Genomic DNA, 24,066 nt, shown 5'->3' on the forward strand with positions numbered 1-24,066 from the left:
AAAATTGAGTTAGTGGTAAGTACGGTTGTAAGTACTTTTCAGGGTCAGTGCTGGGCACCAAGATCCAGCACTGGGATCTCTCCTAATAGCAGGTGAGTATTTCCGTTTTCGTTACTCGGTTGATTTTAGGTGAATATTTTAAAGTTTAGAAACTCCGCACTTTGAAGAACTTTCAGAAGAAGCCAGCCAATGTTACCCTATGGAAGAAAAGTGAGTTATCGGCTTTTGGCTAAGTACTCAACTGGCAGAGTTAAGGTTCTGGGCATAGACTCTGGTCTCCCAGGGTCAGGTAAGTACAGTTGGTACACCCTCAGCGGCACAGGGGCAGCCGGGTGCAGAGTGAGTTAGGCCCAATGTTATCCTATAGGATGCAGGGGGACCTTGGTTGGTGGCTGCTGACTAGCAGGCCACGCGGCTGTGGGAGCTGAGCTCCTGGTCACTTGCTCAGGGCAAATGGGGAAGTATGTAGGAGTAGAAGTTGCACTGCCAGGGCCACTCGGGCGGCTGGGTGCTTTTGAGCCTTCGGGTGCTCAATGGATTTCAATTGGAAAGCTCAAGGACGAACAAAGGCTGCAAGCTCGGGGACGAAGATTCTTCAGGTGCCACCACCACTTCGAGAGGCAAGTTGGGTAGTTGGAGGATAGGTAGGTACCCAGGAGTCGGGCACAGGGGGCCGCAGGGCGCCGGGTGCAGGGGTGCCTTTTGATGTCGGGAAATCTTACCCTCTGTTGATCGCGGTTGGGAGGGGGTCCCTGGTTCTGAGGCTGCAGGCGTCGTCAGGAGCTTCGAGGTGGGTCCTTGGGTGCCGGATTCGGCGTCAGTCGCCGGGGGGACGTCCTCGGGGTCTTTGTCCACTCCGGCACAGGCCAGGCTTGGCGGGTGCAGAGTGTGCAGGGTTTGCGGTTCTGGGCTGATGCCAGGGGTTAGAAACTTGCTTTGAGCAGAGCCACTGCTCATGGGAGTCCCAGATGCTCAGAGTCACAAGGTAGCTATTTCCTCTGGGGTTTGTGAGGTTGTTGGCCACAGGAGGCGCCGGGATTTAGCAGGAGCAGGTTCGAGGGTCGACAGGCCGGTAGGGCTGGGGCCAAAGCAGTTGATGTCTTCCTCTTCTTAGCAGCTGCACAGCAGGTCTTCTTTCTTCTTGTTCTTTGCTTTTTCGGAATCTGGAATCTGAGGAGGGAGGGTTCAGGGTGCCCCTAAATACTAGATTTAGGGGCGTTACAGGTAGGTAAAGGTACACCCCCGATCCTGCCACTCTCCTGTGGGAGGGGGGCAGTAGCCTAGTCCTGATTGGGCAGGGCTTCCCATCTTCAAGATGGCGAGAGCCCGGAGATGTGCTTCACCTCGCCTCCCCCACCTGAGGGGTGGAGTTGGCAGAGGCTGGCACATCCCCTGTCCTTACTTGGGGTTTCCGGCCAGTCTTTCTGCCGGAGTGGGGGTCAGAACCGGTAGGGACCAGTTGCTGGGTACAGCAAATGGCCTGGAGAAGCTCACAAGGGCGACATGCCTTTGAAGCTTACCCCTGCCCATCCTGGGTGAGGAGACCTAGCACCTCGCCCAGGATGTGCATTGTTGCAGGTCCAGGAGAGCGGGGGCTCCCCACCCAGGGGTCCAGCAACATGTCTGCTGTGTGGCAGCCTAGGCAGCCTTTCAGACAAGATGTGGATTGTAGGGTAGGTTTCAGGGGGCATCTCTGAGATGCCCTCTGTAGTGCTTTGTACATTAAATCCCACACTGGCATCAGTGCGGGTTTAATGTGCTGAGAAGTTTTATACCAAACTTCTCAGTCTTCAGTGTTGCCATTATGGTGCTGTGGAGTTCGTGTCTGACGAGCTCCAAGCACCATATTCTCTTAAATGGCAGCACTGCACTTACAGTGCCCAGGAATGGACCTGGGTACTGTAGGGGCACAGGGCTCATGCTCCTGTGCCCACACCACTGGCATAGGGCACCCAGCTAGAAGGGTGGCTGAAGTATGCCAGGGCAGTGTAGGTTGTGGGCATGGCACACAGGGATGTGTGCCATGTCGACTCTTTGTTTTGTCTTGTAACCAGACACTCAGCCTGCAAGGGCAGTGTGTTTGTGTTAGGGTACAGGGCCTCTAAGGGTGGCACAATGAGTGCTGCAGCCCTTAGAGGCCTTCCCTGGTCACATGGCCCTGGGTACCTAGGGTACCATTTACCAGGGGCTGACATGTGGCCAGGGTTTGCCAATTTGGTTTTTAGGTTTTATGGAAGGAACATAGGCCCTGGGCACCTGATTGGCAGGAGCCAGGGCACACTCAAAGTACAGTCAGCAATTCAGCAAAAAATGGGGGCATACCATGCAAGAAAGATGGCACTTTCTCACACCTATCTATCCTCCAACTACCCAACTTACCTCTTGAAGTGGTGGTCGCACCTGAAGAATCTTCTTCCCCGAGCTTGCAGCCTTTGTTCGTTCTTGAGCTTCTCCATTGCAATCCATTGAGCGCCCGACGGCTCAAAAGCACCCTGCACCCAGCCGCCCGGGTGCCTCTGGTAGTGCAATCTCTACTCTACTCTACTTCCCCATTTGCCCTGAGCAAGTGACCAGGAGTCCAGCTCCCACAGCCGCGTGGCCTGCTAGCCAGCAGCCACCAACTGGGGCCCCCTGCCTCCTATAGGATAACATTGGGCCCAACTCACTCTGCACCCGGCTGCCCCTGTGCCGCTGAGGGTGTAACAACTGTACTTACCTGACCCTGGGAGACCCCTGAGTCTATGCCCAGGACCTTCACTCTGCCAGTCGAGTACTTACCCAAAAGCCGATAACTCTCTTTTCTTCCATAGGGTGATATTGACTGGTTTCTAAACTTTAAAATATTCACCTAAAAACAACCGAGTAACGAAAACTAAAAAAACTCACCTGCTATCAGGAGAGATTCCAGTGCTGGGTATTGGTGCCCAGCACTGACCCTGAAAAGTAATTAAACCATACTTGCCGCTAACCCAATTTTCTTCCATAGGAAACCATTGACTGTTTTTCTGTGAAATTTCTTCGAAGTGTCGATTTTTGCAAACTACATATATTCTTTCAAAATCGCACCAACTGTGAAAACGTAATTACTTACCTGTCTTAGATAGAGGCCCCGGTGCTGAACCTAGGAGCCCAGCACTGGATTACAAAAGTAACGAGAACATACTTTACCCATAATTTGAATTTTCTGCCGTAGGATAACATTGCCTGGTTTTTGCTGAAAAAGTTTCCAAGTGTTGATTTTGCAAACTTACAAATATTCGTTAAAAATGGCCTGTATAACCAAAACACATTCTTTCAACTGTTTACAGGTGATGCACCAGTGCTGGATCCAGGATCCAACACTGAGTTAGAAAAAGTAACAATAACCCCACTTACCTACTAAGTGAATTTCCTCCCATAGGATAACATTGGTGATTCTATGAGAAAATGTTTGTCAACTTTTAAAATACCAAAATATTGCTACTGTATCACTACTGTAACCAAAACGCTTTTACTCCATTGTTTACAGGAAATGTCCCAGGACTGAATCCAGGATCTAGTCCTGTGGTTGGAAAAGTAATCCTTAAAGTAACTAATTGCATTTAACTAGAAATTCCCATTGAGCTCAATGTATTATTGTGTTTGAAATTGTGTTCCCTATTGCAACCACTGTAACTATTAAACCATTGGCCTAGAGTTCAGTTCTTGAGTGTGTGAGACCATTTGCTGACTGTGTGTACAACAAATGCTTTACACTGTCCTCTGATACTACCTTACTGCTCGGCCAATCTACCACTTTAGAGAGTAAGGTTATATCTAACTTTAGCCTCTGCCAAACCTCTGGGGACTGTGGACTCTGTACATACTGTACCTATTTGGGGAACAGTATATACAGAGCCACTTTCTTACAATTACGCGTCTTACAGTTGTCTTACAGGAGGCGAAGCTGGATGGCTGGAAGTAGAGAAAGCAGCAGTAGTCGAACCCAGAGGCAGGGGGGCGGTCAGGAGGGGAGAACCTCAGCCCAGCTCATCGACGGCCATCCGGAGAAATCGAGGCATCAGCAACGCTGAAATAGGCTCAGTCGAACGCCGGTCATCCGAGATTCCAAAGAAAGGCGGGGGATGTAGAAGACTAGCAGCGGAGATGCGAGGAGAGCTGTGCCCGATGTCCGCCTGGGTAGGTGACTGCTGCGGTGAGAAACCAGAGCCAAACTCCCCAATAGCTTTCTGGGCGGCTCCACCGGGCATCGGCCATGCTTGCTTGGTCTCCCCGGGAGAAAGCATTGATCACGTTATTTTCTTGGGTCAGCGGAGTTTCCCTAATCCATGTACTTTAAGTAGCATCAATCCCTGTATCAAACGCCTGCAAAACGAATTGTCCTACACTCTGCTTATGTGAAATACCAACAAACATGGGCTTCCTGGCTTTGATATACCTAAATGACATCATTAATAGTTACCCCATGTAGGCACAGGCTCCCCAAAACAGTGCCTGCTACTTTGTGAGGAAGAAATCTGGCATTTTCTCAGCCCTTTGGATCCTAGAAAAGTGGATGTGTTGAAGTCCTATATATTTATGCAAAGTAGACATTTTGGGTATTCTGTTAGAGGTCATCCCCTTCCCTGCTTGCTTCTGCAAACCTCTCCTTTACTGCCCCATGCTACAAGTAATCCATGCATCTTTTAATTGAAATATACATTTCCACATTTCATTCTAGGGTTGTCTTTTCAGGCAGTAGTGATTTGTTGAGTAATATACTTCTTTTTGTTCATAGAAAAAACGCGGTGAGATTCCGTGCTATTGGGAGAACCAGCTTTCAGGGTGCCAGAAGGCAAATTGTGCCTTCTATCACACCAAAGGGCGCTTTGTGGATGGCATCTTCTTCCCGCCAAGCCAAAGTGAGTGCTCCTTCATTCTGTTAGTGTGTGAAATTGACATTCCTTTGTCTGTCCAGAGACTCGGCCCTGTTTTGACTGTGATCTTCCAGTTCATCAAGACTGGCAGTGCTGTGTTGTAGCCTGTGGTCTGGAAAGGCAAGAAGTGCCCTTCGTGCCCGGCCAGTCCTGAAGCAATGAGTTTAAAGGGATATGGCATTAGAAATAAAGTGTTTATTCCCGAAGTGTGTAAACGGGAGGGAAGACAGCCTGGATTTTAAGGCTTTGGGTACTATAAGCCACTCCTAAAGTGGGAGAATGTAAGCGAGGTTTGAGAAGGAAAACTATTTTGCTGGAGTACCAGCTGGAAAGTTTGTCAAAGCTTTTGTTAGTGGTTTAGTCCCTATGTCGGTCTTTTTTGTAGCTGCTGCAAGCTGGCGTGAGCCTACTGTCGATGAAGTAAAGGCAATGCAGCCCTCACTCCAACAAGACAAACTCCCTGGGTTACCAAAGACTTCTGCACAACTTCGTGGCGTCATAAAGGTCGACCATGAAAATGTGCCCAGCCCCACGCATCCACCCGTCATTATAAATGCTGCTGACGATGATGATGCTGGTGAGTATTTCTCCTAAGTGCTTCCATGTTCACTTGCTTTTGGTACCTTTTTTCCATCTGAGAACTGTTGGAGTGAAGTATGGTAGATTTAATTTTTTTGGGTGAAAGTAGAATATGTTGGCAATTAAACCTTCATTGTTCCTAGCTTTGCTTTGAAGGCTATGACAAAATTGGTTGGCTGGTGCCATCAACTTGATCTTCTTGGTCTTTAGTTGATTAGAGAGTGGCTTAAAGTTGACTGTTATGCCAATGGAAGAACATTGTAAAGTTATGTGAGCTTAATTCATAGCCCCTGCTCCATATTCTCCAAGACTTGACAAGAAATGCCATATATTCTTTCACATAACCAGGCCCACAGTGGAGAGGTATTGTATCCGATATCCTTGTTTCATGGAAAAATAGATCTTAAATAATCTTGTTTTCATGTGTGAATGTATCCAACATTGTGTTCTTCGTGATGTGGGCAGTGCCTTTGTTGTATCGGTGCTGGTAAGATGGAACCTCATGTATAGGACTTTTTCCCCCCAAATAGTTTGGACCACACTGAAGTCTCCACCAATGTGTTTAATTATAAACCATTGATGACTTGACCCTTGCCTTGTATCTAAGCTGGGCGTAGCCTGGTTGCAAGACCTGATCACATACAGTAACATTTAACTCCATATGAAACCTCTTTTGAGCCATAGCTGTTTAATAGCTTCACACAAAACAAGAATTTGCAATGCAATGGTCTCGGCATTGTTAAAGTTAAAGCTATTGGCATTGCTCAGGACATTGTTTTTGTTTGTTTTTGTTTTTAAAACATTTAACCCCTTCCCTGCTCATGACGGAACCGTTCCGTCATGAGCCACGGTTGGCGTGTGCTCATGACGGAACGGTTCCGTCATGACAATCCTGTCGGCGGCCGCTCCGCCTGCGCGGCGCTGTTTCCCCGCCTGTGCGGGGCGACAACGCAAATGGGCGGAGTCATGACGGAACCGTTCCGTCATGAGCACAGCTCAACTGTGGCTCATGACGGAGCGGCTCCGTCATGAGCACAGGCCCACCGCGCTGCCCCCCTGCCCCCCCCAGCGCTGCAGCGGAATGTCCGCAGCAGCGAAGGGGTTAAAGAAACGGCATTGTTATTTCCAATGTCAATAGCTTAATCACTCTAAAATGCGAGACCTATTGCATTTGCACCCACACCCAGAGCCACACACCCAGAGCCACCCACACAGAGCCACTCACATAGAGCAACCCACACACAAATAGAGCCACCCACAGAGCAACCTACACACACACACAGTTACCCACACACAGACAGGGGCTTGTTTGGAGAGACAATGCTCTTCTCCAATGGCTGACCAGTATTTCAGAGGCCAGCCAATGGAGAAGAGGTACAAAAAAAGGGGCGGGTTAAAGCCCCACTCCTAACATTAAATCTCGGAGCGAGACTGTGCAAGCGCAGCCTTCGAGCCGAGACCTAAAAACCGCTTATATAGAGGGACTAGCTTGGCAAGTGCATTTAACGTAAGGTCTGAATGTACAGCAAGACACCCCAATGGTGCAATGTATGTTTACTCCATCAGTTACATCGTATCATGGCCAACGTGAGTATCCGGGATTGCAGCCACTACAATCTGTGTGGGCTAGCCACATATTCTCTAGTAAACTGGGATCTACTGCTCTCTTATGCATGTTGCTTGGAAGGCATCCTGTTCGTGCCAGAGGGTCCTGGTGGAACACCATTGCCTGAATACAACTGTCCTACTGGTTCTCAAGTCCTTGCTTCGTTCAGAGAGATGCTTGTTACCTGTGCAACTCCTTCGCTAGCTGCTTAATTAGCAGAGTTGTTCCTGATCCTAAACACTGACCATGGTTTTTCAGATCTCTCTACCAAGTCCTGTAAAAGCCAATACCTGCTTTTAAATTATCTTGGTCTCATGCAGAACAAACAAGTGGGCTGTTTCATTCAAAGCTAGTGTAAAAGGCTAAACATCAGCAATGTCTTCTTTGGCCATTCGAAGTTTCCAGTCTCAAAGTAGTATTGAAGTGGCCCTCAATTTATGTGGGTTCCTGTAGTGTTTTTTTCCATCCAATTGTAATATTATTTTGGGCCATTTTCTAAAACGGTTAAGTTTGTTGGTTATTCGATTTACCACATATCGAGAAGTGATTAGTTCACCTGGCAGGTCATCGCTGACAGGAAGAACCCAGCCACAGGCGAAGTAACTATGTACATGACAATCACACAGGTTGTCACCCCTTCGAAAAGGTGTTGAAGGCAGGCGCACCAGGTTCTGTAATATCCCTGCGTAGGTGGTGCACCTGTTCAGAATGTTGATGGCAGTCACTCAGCATTTAATCAAGGTCATCAGTGTATTTCTCAGTGGCTGCAGACAACGCCATTTCCATCATCTCTTCCCTTCAGGATCTGCACTTAGACCCTCCTTTCGATTCAGGATTCAACCTCGGTACACCGTCTTGTTGTGGGCCAAATTCCTTAATACTGTTTCCGCGCAATGCCCAGTATCGTTCCATCACAACCTGTACTAATAATGTTGAATCCTCCTCACCAGTTTACATTTGTCTAAGCTTAACTTTCCTTCCACAGATCGTTTTGCAGGCGCCAATCAAGACTATTCTACCCACTTAAATAATACTACAGCTCCCAGAATGCATCGAGTTCATTAAGGAAAACCCAGTACCTGGAATTAGGAGTCCTTCTGACAAGTGCAGCAATCTGGTAAACATAAACTATGCTGCATGTGGAACACAATCTGATAAATACCACGCACGTAAAGGAGACGGCGGGGCCATGAGCACCTAGAAGAGAAGCAATCAGAGGTAGCGGTAAAAGTGTTCAAAGGATATACTCGGGCCCCGCTTACGCTAGCCAACTTAGATCAGATATGCATTCTGAGTTATGAAAGTACGCACGGGATTCATTCATGCCAGATGTTCCCGCAGGCACACATTACATGCCACCCATTTCAAATCAGACAGCGCTGACTTACTTCCACTTGACTGGATGAAAATCGCTTAAATATATCTGACTGCCATAGTGCCGCTGCCTTACTTTCGATTCTGAACTTCTGGCAAAACTGACTGCAAGCGTAACCAGCCAGGATACTGCTTTATTCTGACTGACATTGTACCCGCCGGTTTGAGTGCTATACCGCCAGACAAAGCATGCAATTGGCTAAAAAGAAAAGAACCGCCCCTGAAAAGACTGTGTAGCTGTTCTACACGTGAACGAGGTTGTAACAGTCTAAGCCCCAGGTCTGTTAGTATCTCCCGGAAGCGAAAGGGAATATTAGAAAGACTGACTCGTCCCGTATGTTGGTCCTTACGCGTCTCTCCATGCTTCCCGAAACTGATCTCATGGAAGGTGCGGAAAGGCACAGAAATACTGTTTCAGGGAATATATAAAAATAACTTTGTCATAGTGGAATATTGTGCATGAAAATGTCGTAACTACAATTTGCGCACATTTAAAATATCCCAGAGTCACAAACGCTAGGGACTCTATTTAACCGTCTAAACTCCCCCGTCTGTTCATGCCTCCCGGAAGCTTAGAAATACTGATTCTTCCCGTTTGTTTGTGCCTCCGCGTCTTTCTGTGCCTCCCTGAAACTGAGCTCATAGAGTAACCATAAGCGAGTGGAAATGGCCCGCCCGTCATTTTCCCTGCTGTTTAGTGATAGACATCAGAAGATGTAGGTAGGGTGCCGGCTTTTCATTATCACGCTTCACTAGACACTACTGCGAGTGCGGAACCATTCAGAAGAGAATTTTCGGTGGAGGCGGAGCCTGACCGGTGAACCGAAAGCAGCCATGGCAGAAAACAAGCACACCACTGCCTTTCTCCGAGGCGAAGCAAAAATGCCTCGGAGAAAGGCAGCGGCGGTTTCGGATTCGGGGGCGTGTTTTTCTTTTCTCTCCTCTTGCCATTGGCTGGAGGAGAGAAAAACACGCCCGGGCGAAATGGCACAAAAAAAACGCCCCCGAAAAGGGCGGGGCCTGTTCGGAGTGACAAACCTCTTCTCCAATGGCTGGCCAGCATTCAAGAGGCCAGCCAATGGAGAAGAGGAGAGAAGAGGGGCAGGTTCAAGCCCCTCTTCTCCAAGTCAATAAATCTCGCGAGCGAAACTGCGCAAGCGCAGCCTTTGCTAGCCGAGACCTAAAAAGGAGTTGTGGTTTAAATCCAGCAATCTGCCTTTTTCCCCTTGTGCCAAAAATGATGTGCTTAAGCCAGTTTTGACCCTATGACAAATACTAATGGGATTGCATCAGGATGGGTTATTCGCGCACTCAAACAAGCATGGGCAAAGCCAATAGTTTACGCCTTCTGGCTTTGCCAGTGCAAACTTACTAGCTTTGCCAATGCTTTTTGATGATGATGTTGTTTAGGTTGAGCAGAAAGAAAAAATGTTGATGCTAGTGCTGAATTAAACAAAATCATTACAATTAGGTATACATATGTATTCACTATAACACCAATGTGATGGTGTATCCATGCAGATGCAGGGGCCAGTGCCCCAAAGCCATACGTTTCTGCAGAAAACTGCAGTTCCTTGGGCTTCCGAAATGGTGAGTGGGAGAGCAACAGTGGAAAGAACACACAGACTGATGCCAGAAGCCGTGAGGGGATGCCTAAATTAAAAACAAAAGGCAAGCAGGGTGTTGAGGGGCTTTGGAATCAACACAATAACTTTTTGCAGCTGAGAGAGTCAAGGCTTGGATCATAGAGGGGAAGCAGCACTTCTAGATAGAGCATGCAAACGCGTGAAATCCCTTGGAGTATTGAAAGCAAAAGAAAAAAGTTCTTAAATAGGTCCATAAAAGTATACAAGTCATGCAGATGATACAGAGCAGTCTGCTGCTCACACGCTCGTTCTTAGCTGCTAATATTGCGATTTTGCACAGGTTTCAAAAGCACCTATTTTGTTTTAAATTGACCTAGGCATCCTTAATGTGTTTTAAACTGCTTTGATTTTTAATAAGTGTTTGCACATTGAATTGGAATTGAGGAGAGTGGTGGGAATCGAACCCTGAGTGGGACACGCTACCAGGTTGCAAACCGGACACTCTGGACCGCCATTTTTGTCATTTTGCGGTCTAGTGGCTAAACTGGGGGAAATAAAACTGGACGCATGCAGCGGACGCGCGCAGCGGGTGCACCGTTGGCGCGCCTAAGGCAAGCCCGTCTGCGTCCCGAAGGCGACCGGCGTCGGAAAGGCTGCTCGAGACTCGCCGGTCTCCCAACATGGCATTATGTACCTCAGATCCGAGCTATTAGCTATCGGTAAGTGCATGAAGTGCCAGCCCCACTTATCCCTGTTAGCCTATGCGAACGACCTTGTCTGTAAGTTCTGTGGATGGACAGCCTCTCCCAGTGCTAAGGGCAGGGACGCTCAACAGATATCTAAAAACAGCGCCCATCGGGAAAGGACCTTAGAGGAAGGGAGCCCCCTCAAGGCCATCCTGTTAAACGTCCGGTCATTAAGGAAACATGAGCTTCTGCTCTTCGACCTTTTAACTGGCTTAAAGCCTGACATTATGCTCATAACGGAAATCTGGCTAAATGATGCCTCCAACCCCACGATTACCAATGCAATCACCCCGGGATAGCGGATCCTCAGAAAGGATAGACTAGGGGGTAGAGGTGGGGGAGTGGCCATTATTGATAAAAACCTTTATTCTTGTTCGCTACTCCCTATCGCAAAGATAGAGGGAGCGGAGGGGCTCGGCTTCTTTTTAACTGTGTCAGCACACCAATCCATCGCTGGGGTGGTAATCTACCGTCCACCGGGCACGGCCGGAAAGTTCTTAGTATCAATTGGTCATGCAATAGCCCCTATTGCGAACAAATACAAGCATTGCTTGGTACTTGGAGATTTTAATATCCATATGGATCAAGTAGAAGAACCAGAGCCATCTAGGCTGTGTGAATCTATGGGTATTTTTAACCTGGTGCCCTATGTCTTCTGGCCCACTCATGAAAAAGGACATACCTTGGACCAGGTCTTCTCATGGATCAGTATAGAAATGGAAGTGCCTCTCCCTATGATATGGTTGGATCATTTTCTGCTTGCGTTCAGAATCCCTAAAGATTCCAGTAGTCCTCTATCACACTGTAGACCCCGCCCGAATAGCTTTAGGACTTTTAAAAATTTCACAGTTGAGGCACTGGACAATGCACTAAGACTGTACCCCATTCCTTTTAATGGAATATTGAAGAGCGATTTTCTCTCTTTGGAGAACTGGCTTCAGCTCCGCTCGGCAGAACTGGCCCCCCTGACAACTCGGGCAGCTAATGCCAGGTGGTCTTCTGCCCCATGATTTATGGAGGCCCTTAGATAAGTAAAAGTGCATGCAAATACCTGGAGAGAATATGGCGGAAGAATTTTAATCCCTCTGACAAAGCCATCTATTAACAGGCTTTGAAAGCTCACTACTCCAAGGTCCGTGAAGAAAAACGCTTTTTTACCACCAAAGTTGAACAGGCGGGGAACAAAAGCAAGGAACTGTTTAAAATCGTTAAAGATTTTACATCTCCGAATGCTATGAACAGCCCTTTTATCCCGACCAGTGACTGGACCAACAGTCTAGCGCAGTATTTCTTTGAGAAGATCAAAAATATCCAAGATTCCTTTAAGAACTCGCCCCGGGTAGAGGGTTCAAACACAGTGGCCCCCCTCAGTGAAACACTATGCCACGAGTGTCTCTATTACAATTCCCGCCTATCCCACTGGATAAATCTCTCGAGATAATGAAGGCTCTAAAATCTGGCTCCCCTATGGACCCCTGTCCAGCACGAGTACTGGTGTCAATCGTGGAAGTGATTAACCCAGCGGTTAATCGAGTGCTAAACTCCTCGCTGGCGGAGGGAATAATGCTGGAGAGCTGGAAACACGCTAGAATTCTCCCAGTATTAAAAAAAAACCTACAGCTGACCCACTGATAGCGAGTAACTACAGGCCCATTTCACTGTTGCCTTTTTTCCCCCAAAGTTTTGGAGAAATACGTAAACATTGTTACCACGGAGTTTGTGGAAGCTAACAATACATTACATCCGAGTCAGTCTGGGTTCAGATCTAACTTTAGTACTGAGACAGCCCTACTAGAAGTTTCTGAAACTATCAAAACCACCTTAGATAGTGGGGGCAACGCGGTACTTGTACTACTAGATCTGTCTGCGGCCTTTGATACCGTGCCCCATGACCAACACCTGGAAAGACTCCAGGACTGTGGTATTGGAGGCACGGTCCTCAAATGGTTTACTTCCTTTTTAAGTGGTCGCCAGCAAACTGTATGGTCCCCTCCTTTCTCAACCCATATCACCCCCATGAAAGTGGGAGTGCCCCAAGGCTCTTTGCTAAGTCTGGCCTTGTTCAATATGTATATGGCCCCCCCTTGCACTTTTAGCGGAACAATACGGCGCTAAAATTGTGTCTTACGACGACATGCAACTTCTGTTCACCAGCGAGAAGGGCAGCGTATTTAGAGGTAGTGTGATAAACATCTGTTTAACAGAGGTTTTCTCCTGGCTACGTGGGAGCCAATTAAAGTGCAATCCCAAAAAGTCGGAGATTATTTTTTTCGGATCCGACCTGAGCGTAGAGTGGCGCCATTGGTGGCTACAGGACATGTCTCCCCCTAAGTGTTCCGTTACCACAGTAAAAAACCTTGCGGTGAAGATGGACTCGGACATGTCCATGAAGACCCAAATTCAAACTGTGGCCGGTACCTGCTTTGGGCTTTTAAAAACGCTGAGGAACTTCCTCCCCCTGCTTCCGGTCTCCCTTAGAAAGACGGTAGTTTAGGCCTTATTACTTCTAGGTTGGACCATGCTAATGTCCTTTATTTAGGCCTACTGGAATATTTTTTGAGCCGCCTACAGGTGATCCAGAATGCGGCGGACAGAGCTATTCTGATGATTGGACCCAGGGATCATATGACCCCCCCCCCTACTTAAAATCTCTCCATAGGATCCCGGTACGTAAGAGGGTCCAGTTTAAGACTCTTACATTGGCCTTTAAGGCCTTACACAACTCAGGGGCCTATTACATTAGGAAAAGGATACAGCACTATGCCCCGCAATGGACATTGAGGTCCTCGATGCAGTACCTGATGACCATTCCTAGGTTTGCCCACTCTCGCATGGGCGGCCGCTCTTTTCAAGTGTTAGCACCCCGCTTGTGGAATGGTCTCCCTATTTCTCTTTAAACAGCTGACTTAGGCAGGTTCAGGAGGAAATTAAAGACCTGGCTATTTCAATAATTAGCACTAGCCGTAGCCTTGTGCTCTTTCTGCCTGTTTTTCAGTGGTTTTAGCGCCGGGACACTCCATGGAGTAGCTGTGCGCTCTATAAATTCCCCATTACAATTACAAAAATTCTGCGCTCCAAGGGGGAAGGAAGAATAGGAAGGAAAGCAATCAAATAAGGTGCAGTCAAAAGAGAGTGACAAGGAATCCAACCAGTGATAGCAATGGGGTTACACAAACCCCGCTGTAAGTATTGGTATTAAACACAAAAGGTCTTTAACACATTGTTATAAGCTGTCTGTAGGCAAGATCAGCAATTTTAATTTCTTTATATTTTGTTCTTGTTTAATATCTATACCTATTAATTTGGGAAAATTTGAATACTTCTTTGGATGATATCCGAAATTATGAGCTGTCTCACAATACGGGAATGGGACAGTTTACAAGTTAAACATGTCATTCTCATGAGCACATGTGCAATATTCCTTCAAGTGCTGTTCTAAGGCGGCTCACTAAACCATGACCAAAATGCCTGATTCAAGCTACCTCTGAGGCACCAGGCAATGCCTCGATTTCGACTATGGGTGAAATTACCCCTTATTGAACATCACCTGATATGTAGTGACAATTGACCTTTTTGAGACTGGAGTGAAGTGGTGGTGTTTCAAGATCCAGCATGCTTTGTTTGCTGTGGAGGTATTTTTTTGTTTAATTATCTGTTTTTTTTTCTTCTTTTTTTTATTAATCTCCTTGCACTGTTTACAGTATACACCCAATTAGACCTATGGGAAATGCATGTTATCAGCTCAGGTCATGAAAGATCTTTCATAATGGAAGACTATAAACGGCCAGTGTTAGAATCCGGGGTCTCTGGTTGGCGCAGGTATGCACTTGCGACAAGCAGGGACCCTTCCCTCTAAGTCAGGGCAAAGGATTACTCTTAGAAAATAACCCCTGCTCACCCTCTAGGTAACGTAGCGCGAGCAGTCAGGCTAGATTCCGGAGGGCATTAGGTTAAGCATTCAAGGCGTCCCACAATAACCACCAACCCACCACACAGAGACACCAGACTGTATTCTGTAAAAATATAAAGTTCTTTATATAAAACTCTGTAGGCAGGCTTCAAATACAGTCTTTCACTTCAAAATGAGGTTCCAGTTACTTGTTATCACTTTTCAGGAGGCCACAGTTCTTTAAATGGTCACTTTTGGTGCAATCTGCACTCTTTGGGGGTCTGTGCGCTTCGTAGGGCCCTCCGTACGCTTCGTACCAGCTTTAGAACGCTTGGTGCCGTTTCTCACGCTTCCCGCGTGAGCACGCGTACTGGGTCTCAAGCCGTAAGGGCCGTACCTTCGTAGGTGCGCGTCATACGAGTCCGGTACGCCTCTTGCAACGCTTCCCGCGTGAGCAGCGTCTATGTCTTTAAAGCGGTACGGGCCGTACAGGTGCAGGGACGCGCCGTACGGGTTTCGTACGGGTTTGGAGCGAACCGCACCAAGACTCGCGCTTCCCGTGTGAATAGTGTAGCGGGACGACTGTGCCGTACTGACCGTACACAGCAAAGTACGCGTCGTACAGGGGCGCGTTGGGGCTCACAGTACCTTCTTCTTGTTCAAAGTTCGTGGCGGCCTCCGCAGTCCTCGGTAGAGGCGTCCCGCGTCGCGTTGCAGTCCCGCTGGTCAGTGGACGGCGATGCTTCGTGGGGCGCCTCAGGACGTCTCAGCACACCTCGATATTGGAAGCAGGAGGGGCAGCTCGGGGGTGATTTTTCAGCGCGGCACGCTGTCTGCTTCGTCCAGAATCGGCGAACCAGTGCGCTGCCGGTCCTCACAGTGGTCTCTACGGCCTGGGGTCGCAGAGGCTCGGCGCTGGGACACAGGCAGTCTCTCCTTACGTTGCGAGCTCCGGCTCGAGGGGGCAGTTGTTCACTTTGCTCAGGCCAGGCCTTCACAGTGCTTACAGCAACACAGTCGATTCAGGAGTCGCGTTGCTCAGCGAGATGGGGGCACACAGGTTCTCTGGGGTCAGCGTCAGCAATCCACCCACAGCAGCTTCTTCGTCTTCCAGGGAGGGGTAGCGCCCACTGTTCCTGGGGCGCCGTTCAGGGGGCAAGTTCACAAGCAAGCCCTTGGAGATTGTTTTTAAAGCACAAGTTGAATTCAAAGTCTTTCTCAGTCTTTTCTTCCTCTCCTTCCAGCAGCAAGGCACCCACCACAGGCCAGTCTCTCAGGCTTAGAGACAGTACTCCTCCATGCAGCTTTCCCAGGTCCTTCTCTTCGGGCAGAGGTTCTTCTTGGCATAAATAGGATCGGATTTCTTAGGAGCAGGGCTCCTTCTTTTATACACAGTTTCTTTTGTTCTTTGTCACCAGGGGGCCTGTGCTTGGCTCAGTCCGGTTTTGGAGCACTTTGTTGTGGTGACTCTGCTCTTTCCTTTCAGTGCACAGGGCAGAGACATCAGCCGCTCCACAGGGGGCGGAGCCAGCATTGTGGTGGCAGAGCACAGGTCTATTCAAGGTGTACTCCTCCCACCCATCCTGGTGTAATCTCTCTACCCACCACCTGGCAGCCAGCCTGTCTCCTGGAATTCCCCAGCCCTGCCCCTCACTGAAACTAGGCAGCACATACACACAAAGCAGAGGCAGACTAAAATGGCTAAGCAAGTAAATACTAACTTTCTAAAAGTAGTATTTACAAACACAGGATATTAAAATAAACTTTACTAAAAGAAGTATTTTATTATTCTGAGTTCAGGCATACTAAACTTGACTTTCTACCATGCTCTCGGAGTCCGCTGGGATTATAGCGTGTAATAATTCCAGCAGCCGAATCTGGCCTATGGAGAGCAGGTAGCCTTCAATAGTGAAAAACGAAAATGGCTGTAGTTCACTATTAGGACATGCCACACACATCAGGGCATGTCCTACCTTATGCTTACAATGCACCCTGCCCTTGGGCCTACCAGAGGGGTGACTAATATGTAGTTAAGGGAAGGTTTAGGGACTGGCAAGTAGGTGCACTTGCGCAGTCAGCATGACAGTACCAGACTGCACGCAGGTTCTGCAATGGCAGACCCTAGACACATTTTACTAGGCCGCTTCTGTGGGTGGCACAACCAGTGCTGCAAGCCCACCAGCAGCATTTGCGTTTACCATCCCTGGCACTCCTGGTGCACTTTACTAGGGGCTGATAGTAAACCAAATAAGCCAAACATGGACACCAATGAACATTAACATTTTACCATAGGGAGAGCATATGCACCTTAGCACTGATCAGCAGTGGTAAGGTGCCCAGAGTCATAAAACAGCCAACAACAGGTCAGAAAAAACACAGGAGGAAGGCAAAAAGTTTCGGGATGACCCTGCAAAAAGGGCCAAGTCCAACAGCCAGATGTTTGTTTATGGAAGGCCATGCATCAGTAACCTACCAGAAAGTATGTTGCTAATATCTGTTACTCTTCATTGAGCTGCATTATCGGGCGATAAGAGTTACAATTCTCTGGGGATTTATTATGCTTAAAAGAATGCTGATAATGCCTGTTAACGAAAGACTCTGGAATACAGCTCAGAGAAACTAGATGGAAGAGTTTAGTAGGTACTATTTGGGATGGGGAGGGAAGCTAGAGAATCATCTACATAATTGCGACCCTGCATTCCATCTGTAATGACAGCAGTGTGCTAAAATTACCACATTAACAGTAAACGATGGACAGTTTTATATAGTATTTTTTGGTACTGACAGTATAGATCCCCCTAAAAAAATTCTTTTGAAAAATTAGCCCTGACCCACAACTAGTGGCATGCTTAACCATTGGGTTCTCCATCCTGATAATATTTCTGTCAGGATGGGTTCAAACACACTAGTAGGAGTACTTGATATATTGTTTAGTCATTCAAGTATTGCGTTCTAATTTTCTCCAGACAAGATTAATATGGATGAGGTAGGAAATGGTGCCTCTTTCAGCTCATACGGTTTGTATTTTGACTTTGCATTTATGCGGAATAGCTCAAAGTTTGGAAGAATCTTAACCACATTGTGTAAAGAGATGATAAAATGTGTAGGAAAGTAGCCTTTTTTGACATTGTCACCCCCGCTTTTTGCCTGGTAACTGATGTGATTTTAGACTGGTAGTGCACTGGGTTCCTCCTAACCAGGTCCCCAGTGCCAGAGCTCTTTCCCAAAACAGTACAATTGTTTTGCCAATTGGCAAAACCTTTAGCACCCTCTGTAAGTTCCTAGGAATGGTACTCTTTGTACGTAGAGCCAGAGGTACCAAAGAGGGTCCCTAAGGGCAGCAGCACGAATTGTGTTACCCTTGGGGACCTCTCACCAAACACTTGAAAGGCTGCCATTGCAGGCTGCGTGTCTTGGTGCAGACAAAAGTAAAAACACAAAATGTCGGACATCCCTGTGCAACCCTTTTGGATCTACAAAAGGCGGGTCCATGTTTTTGGAAGCATCATTACAAGTGCTTACTGGAACGGAGCATTATAAGGGTACACACACGCCGAACTTGATGAATTCAGGAAAGAACAAGTGAGAAATAATATGGATGTGCTCCAGACTATTCAAGTGTGACATCCCTGCGTGCCATGTCCCCTAACAATACACGTAAGATTTGTAAGTCACCCCTACAGTAGGCCTGACAGCCTTAAGGCAGGGCGTTGAATAGCACTTGTGCGGACATACCTGCATGAGCAGATATGCCCCTTTGTTGGTAAGACTGATTACTGCCTGTGCAAGTTAACAAGGAAGCCATTTTTAGACATGTGCTGGGCACTGGTGAAAACGAGTTTCTCCAGTATTGGGGTGTCTTTCATAGATTCACATGCTTGAATATTCCCCGTCGTCGAAGTGGGAGTCCCACGGTATATAAAAAGCAATAAGTATAATGTATATACATATACATACATAACCACATAATAGCATATACATATCCAAATAAACTTTATATATATATATATATATATTACCTACTGGCGGTCGCCAGTAGGTAGTTATAGTTAGGACCACGTTTCCATAGGAAATCCGCAACATTCTATTTTGAATAACTTTGGCGCCGGTTGACGAATCCTCGCGAATTTTTCAAAATAGGTGGGGCGCTACGCTCCGCTCCTACCCTGAAAGTCTCGGGGGGATTCGTCAAGCGGGGGCTGAGATAAAAGGGGGGTCCCAAAACGCGTTTTTCCCATGCATTTTTCCATAGGACCTTTAGACACAGCTACAGCCCGAACGGCTGAACAGAATTACTTGAAATTTGGCAGAGAGGTAGTCCTCAGGTCAAGGAAGTGCCTTTTGTAGGTTTGGTGTAAATCTGTTCAGTAGATTTTGAGAAAATAGCCTTTAAATCAATATATATATCTGAGCCAGCTTACGGTGCGCTTACGGTACGCTTACCGTACGCGTACGGTGGCGTGCGCGAGCGCGATTCTGATTGGCCCTTAGATCTTAGTAAACATTCGAATCGGTCGAAACCAGGAAGCGGCGGCCGCCATTTTCTCTCTCGCACTCTGAGGGGGGAGCTGATAAACAAATGCCAAAAACATATAAAGGGGCTGTTTAGACAGCGCCCATGCACATAACCATGTTAGTTGAGTCTTCAAAGATCCCCCAAGGCAAAAAACGGTAATTTGTTATTTTTCGAAAATTTCGCCGATTACGCTTACCGTACGCTTTCCGTACGCGTACGGTAAAAAATAATAAAAAAAAAAAAACCCACTCTCTCCACCCCATGTGCAAATGGTGGCCGAAGGCCACCATTTGTGCATGGCATATAAGAGCACAGCATTTCCCCCAAAAATTTCAACAGATTACCTATCACAAGGAAGCGCATAATATGTCCTCCATGTGCGCACGGTGCGCGAAGCGCATCGTGCGTACATGGCCCATCTAGCGTAACGTGGGCACGCGGTGCGTGTAGCGCACCGCGTGCCCACCGTGCGTGCACGGCACTAACTGCGTAAAGTGGGCGCGCGGTGCGCAAAGCGCACCGCGTGCTCACTGTGCGCGCACGGAACGAACTGCGTTAAGTGGGCGCGCACGCCACGAATGGCGTAAAGTAACTTTGCATTTAAAAAACCGTACAAATTCACTGAAAAAACCATAGGTTTCACACACGTTATAGTTAGGAATTAGCATTTAAAAAACCTTGCAAATTCACTGAAAAAACCATAGGTTTCACACATGTTATAGTTAGCGGAAATTTTACTGATAAAAAACCAATGAAATTCCCCCGTTATAGTTAGTGCAGGAAACTATAACTCACGCGACCGCAATCTTCTGCTGATGACATATGTGTCTATATGAAAAAAAAATATTTGTAATATATGTATAGCTAAAAATTTATGGAAGAAGACATGGGCAAATAAGTGTCTAAATACAGTATTAGCATCAGCAGAGGATTGCGGTCGCGTGAGTTATAGTTTCCTGCACTAACTATAACGGGGGAATTTCATTGGTTTTTTATCAGTAAAATTTCCGCTAACTACAACATGTGTGAAACCTATGGTTTTTTCAGTGAATATATATATATATACAATTCAAATAACATATCAAGTGAAAATACCATAGGATAGTATTGACACATAGGAAAGCATTGAGAAAAAAGAATCACTTTACTGACATATCCTTGTCATTTTATAGTCCAAACTCTAGCCAATCAGGCGCAAGCACCCTCTAGAACCTTCTCCTCAGATGCTCAGGCCCTCAGATTTTCTACCGCACATCGTGTGAAGGGAGTCGAGCTCTGCTCAGTTCTTTGGTCTGGTTTGAGTTTTTCTCATCATGTCTTCAAGTAAGAAGTCTCTTTTCCGTCCCTGTTCATCTTGTGGGAAGTTAAGACTTTTTTCTGAGGACCCTCATGAAAAATTTATCTATTGTCTTTACCCTGACCATAAGGTGGCCAACTGTAAAATTTGTAGAACTTTCTCTCAAAAGACTTTGAAGGTCAGAGAGGGCCGCCTATTATTGTGGCTTCAAAAACTGAAGGATACGGATAACCCCCTTTTTGAGGTGGAAAGTGTGGCCTCTGTTCGAACAGGAGTCTCCTCCAAGCGTAGTAGTGTTCAGGACTTGCCATCTCCTTTTTTGAAAAAGAAGAGACTTCATCTTGAGGAAGTGTCTGCAGGCCAAGTCTCTGTTACTACGCCAGCGCCCCCGAGACCTAGCTCTCGGGCGTCTGACTCCGTCAGCGCAGGTTTCTAGTCAAAAGCGCGAAACCGTCTACGGGCCCGTCGACGGCCCCTCCGTCAACGAGATCTGCCACTTCATCAACCTCGTCGACGACGGTGACGACGGTGTCGAGCAGATTTCCTGCGTCGTCGACCACGACTTCGTCGACGTTTTCCCCGTCGACAGTGGTGTGCGTTTCCCTAAAGACTATTTTGTCGACGATTCCACTATCTTCTTCGTCGACGACTAGACGTCGACGGAAGCGCCAGCTTCCTAAAGCTTCGTCGACAATAATAAAGAAGAAGAAGAAGAAGTCATCGCCGTCGACGCTTACAGCATCGTCGACGACGACGTCGGCGGGCTCGTCGTCGACGGCAGTCTCGTCGGGGCGAGCTTCGTCGACGGCACCCTCGTCGTCGACGGCGACTTCGTCGACTATCGCCTCGACGACGGAGGTGTCAAATTTTGCAACCATGCCTTTGGTGCCAATGTTTACGCTAGCGCCAGGGTCGATGGACAACTCCTTGATGAAGCGTCGCCATTGCCACCAGTCACTCGGCCACCTCATCAGCTCTTCCCCTCGGTTGATGAGTAAGTTTCGGATTCTGATGATGATGTTCAGTCCTCTTTTCGAGATGCTCGTAGTCCTTCTGAGCTTCATATAAAATGCCAAGATATTGAGGAGGATGATTATTCGCAGGACTATTACTGTCAGGAGCAGGAGCAACATCCCCCTGCACGAGTTCCTATGGCGCAGCTCCCTTTGTCGCTCATCTCCAACCTTCAATTTATGTTGGAGGACTACAATCGTCGCTTTCCGGCTTCCTCTCATAGTTCTCCACATGAGACGCCATCTGCCATTCCGTCTACTCCTGTGTTGCCAACGATGCCGACACCATCCACACCTGCATTGGTTCCCCCTGCAACAGATGACGTTGGGGATAATCTGAATACGGAGGAGGGAGAGATTCATGATGATGACTTTATGGCGGACTGGGATGACTATGAAATCAATTCACCCGCATCACCTCCAACATCGCCAGTGAATTCACCACCAGTCGACAGAACAGGATTCCATCAACTGATGGAAAGGGCGGCTCAACGTTTTCACCTTCCCATGGTGATTAGGGAGGACTGCTTTCTGTACGACTTCAAGTCCCAGCCGCAGAAACCGGTACGGGCTGTGCCCATTATTGACTTTATCTGGAACGAGGGCATTAAGCTAATGAAAACCCCTAACTCCATCCCGGCAGTGCTTCCGCGACTGGAGAAGAAGTACAAGGCCCCGGACTCTTCTCCAGCGTGCTTAGTGTCTCAGCCTAAGCCAGACTCGGTGATCACCCAGGCAGCGCAACGTCGCTCCAAAAATTCCACCGTCTCCGCTTTCGTCACCTCCGGATCGTGACGGCCGCCGCCTGGAGGCCATTGGCAAAAAGTTTTCTACCATGGCTTCAATAACAGTCCGAGCAGCAAATTCTTTGGCCATCCTCGGTCGTTACGATCGACAAATGTGGTCGGACATGGCAGCTTTGGTTAAGCTTATCCCGGAAGACTCTAGAGCGGACGCTCTAAAGATCCTGCAAGAGGGTGAGATGGCATCCTCCGAAATCATCGACTGCTCCGTCGACATTGCCTCCACAGGTTTTCGTCAATTGGCTGGAGCGGCTGTTTTAAGACAACAGGGTTGGCTTCGTTCCACCTCGTTCCGTCAGGAGGTCCAGGCCAAAATTCTGGACATGCCGTATGACGGAGAATCTTTGTTCGGCCAGCATGTGGAGGACGCTTTGCAAGCCATCAAGAAGGATACGGAGACGGCTCGCTCCCTCGGCACTCTCCAGTTCCGGAAGCAGCCCTTTCGGGGTGCACGCGGCCGCGGCACCTCCTCTTCCTTTCGTGGGTCTTCTTCCCAGTACCGCTCCTACAACCAAGGACAACAACGTTATTCCTCACAGCCACAGCAGTCTTACAGGCAGCAGTCTGGCAAATTTTATAGAGGAAAATCGAATTACAGGGGAAACTCTTCCAAAAAACAATGACCGTGTACATCAAGGGTCCCCTCTTCCCAGTTTTTCCCTTTCTCCAGTTGGAGGACGAATCTCCCAGTTCTTTTCGAATTGGTCCTCAATCACTTCGGACCGCTGGGTTTTAGACATTATTTCAAGGGGCCATGCCCTAGAGTTTGTAAAAGTTCCCCCACACACCTCTCCATCCGGACCTCCTCCCGCTCACCTCAAAGAACTTTTCAATCAAATCCAGATAATGCTCAAAAAAGGGGCCATCGAAGTGGTTCCGAAATCTCAAAAGGGGTTGGGGCCCCATCCTCGATCTAAGGTCTCTCCAGATTTCTCAAGGACCAATCATTCCGCATGCTCACGCTAAAGGACATCCTTCAATTCTTCTCTCAGGGCGATTTCATGACGACAATCGACCTTCAGGATGCTTACTTCCATGTGCCAATAATTCCATGCCACAGGAAGTACTTGCGTTTTTGTGTAGGTCACAGGGATTTCCAATTCAAGGTCCTGCCCTTCGGCCTCCGCTCAGCTCCGCGGGTCTTCACAAAGATCCTGGCTCCGGTGGTGGCCCATTTGAGACTAACGGGCATACAAATATTCCCGTATTTGGATGATTGTCTCATCAAATCTCAATCCTCCCACCAAGTGGCCCTCGATACTCAGCGCTGTCTCACTCTGTTTCAGTCTCTGGGCTTGTCGATCAACTTGCAGAAGTCTCAGCTCACGCCAGCTCTGTACAGGACCTTTCTCGGCGCCACCATCGATACGAGCAGGGCTATGGCCTTTGCAGAGCGGCAAACACGGATTCGACAGCTAGCAAGCTCCATCGCAGCAAAGCAGTCCGTTTCAGTCTGCATATTGAAGTCTGGGGATGTCGTCCTCCTGCATCGCTTTGATACCACATTGCAGACTGAGGAGTCGTACCATTCAGGAGGAATTGGACAAGCAGTGGTGTCAGGTCTCCGGTTCCTTCAACGACCAGCTCGTGGTGACAGCCCGCATGGCTCAGGCGCTGCATTGGTGGACTCGTCCTTCCAACATCGCAGCAGGAACATCTTTTCGAACGACAGCCCCAGAGCTCGTTCTTAACACGGACGCATCCATGGAAGGATGGGGCGGACATCTTCAAGATTTATCCGTCAAGGGCAAGTGGACAATGG

At 47.9% G+C, this 24,066-nt stretch overlaps 1 protein-coding gene across 9 annotated transcripts in view; it reads left to right on the forward strand.

Annotated features, from left to right (window-relative positions):
- The window catches only part of LOC146871736 (zinc finger CCCH domain-containing protein 11A-like), an 858,888-nt gene that overhangs the window by 304,773 nt on the left and 530,049 nt on the right, over window positions 1-24,066 (forward strand). For all 9 annotated transcript variants that reach the window (XM_085651275.1, XM_085651281.1, XM_085651282.1 and 6 more), the window contains 2 exons: window positions 4,757-4,880; window positions 5,281-5,472. In XM_085651275.1, the coding sequence (XP_085507401.1) occupies window positions 4,757-4,880; window positions 5,281-5,472 (316 nt within the window). The remainder of the gene's footprint in view (window positions 1-4,756; window positions 4,881-5,280; window positions 5,473-24,066) is intronic.

This window comes from Triturus cristatus, chromosome 1_1 (assembly GCF_964204655.1).
Source record: "Triturus cristatus chromosome 1_1, aTriCri1.1, whole genome shotgun sequence".
NCBI lineage: Eukaryota > Metazoa > Chordata > Amphibia > Caudata > Salamandridae > Triturus > Triturus cristatus.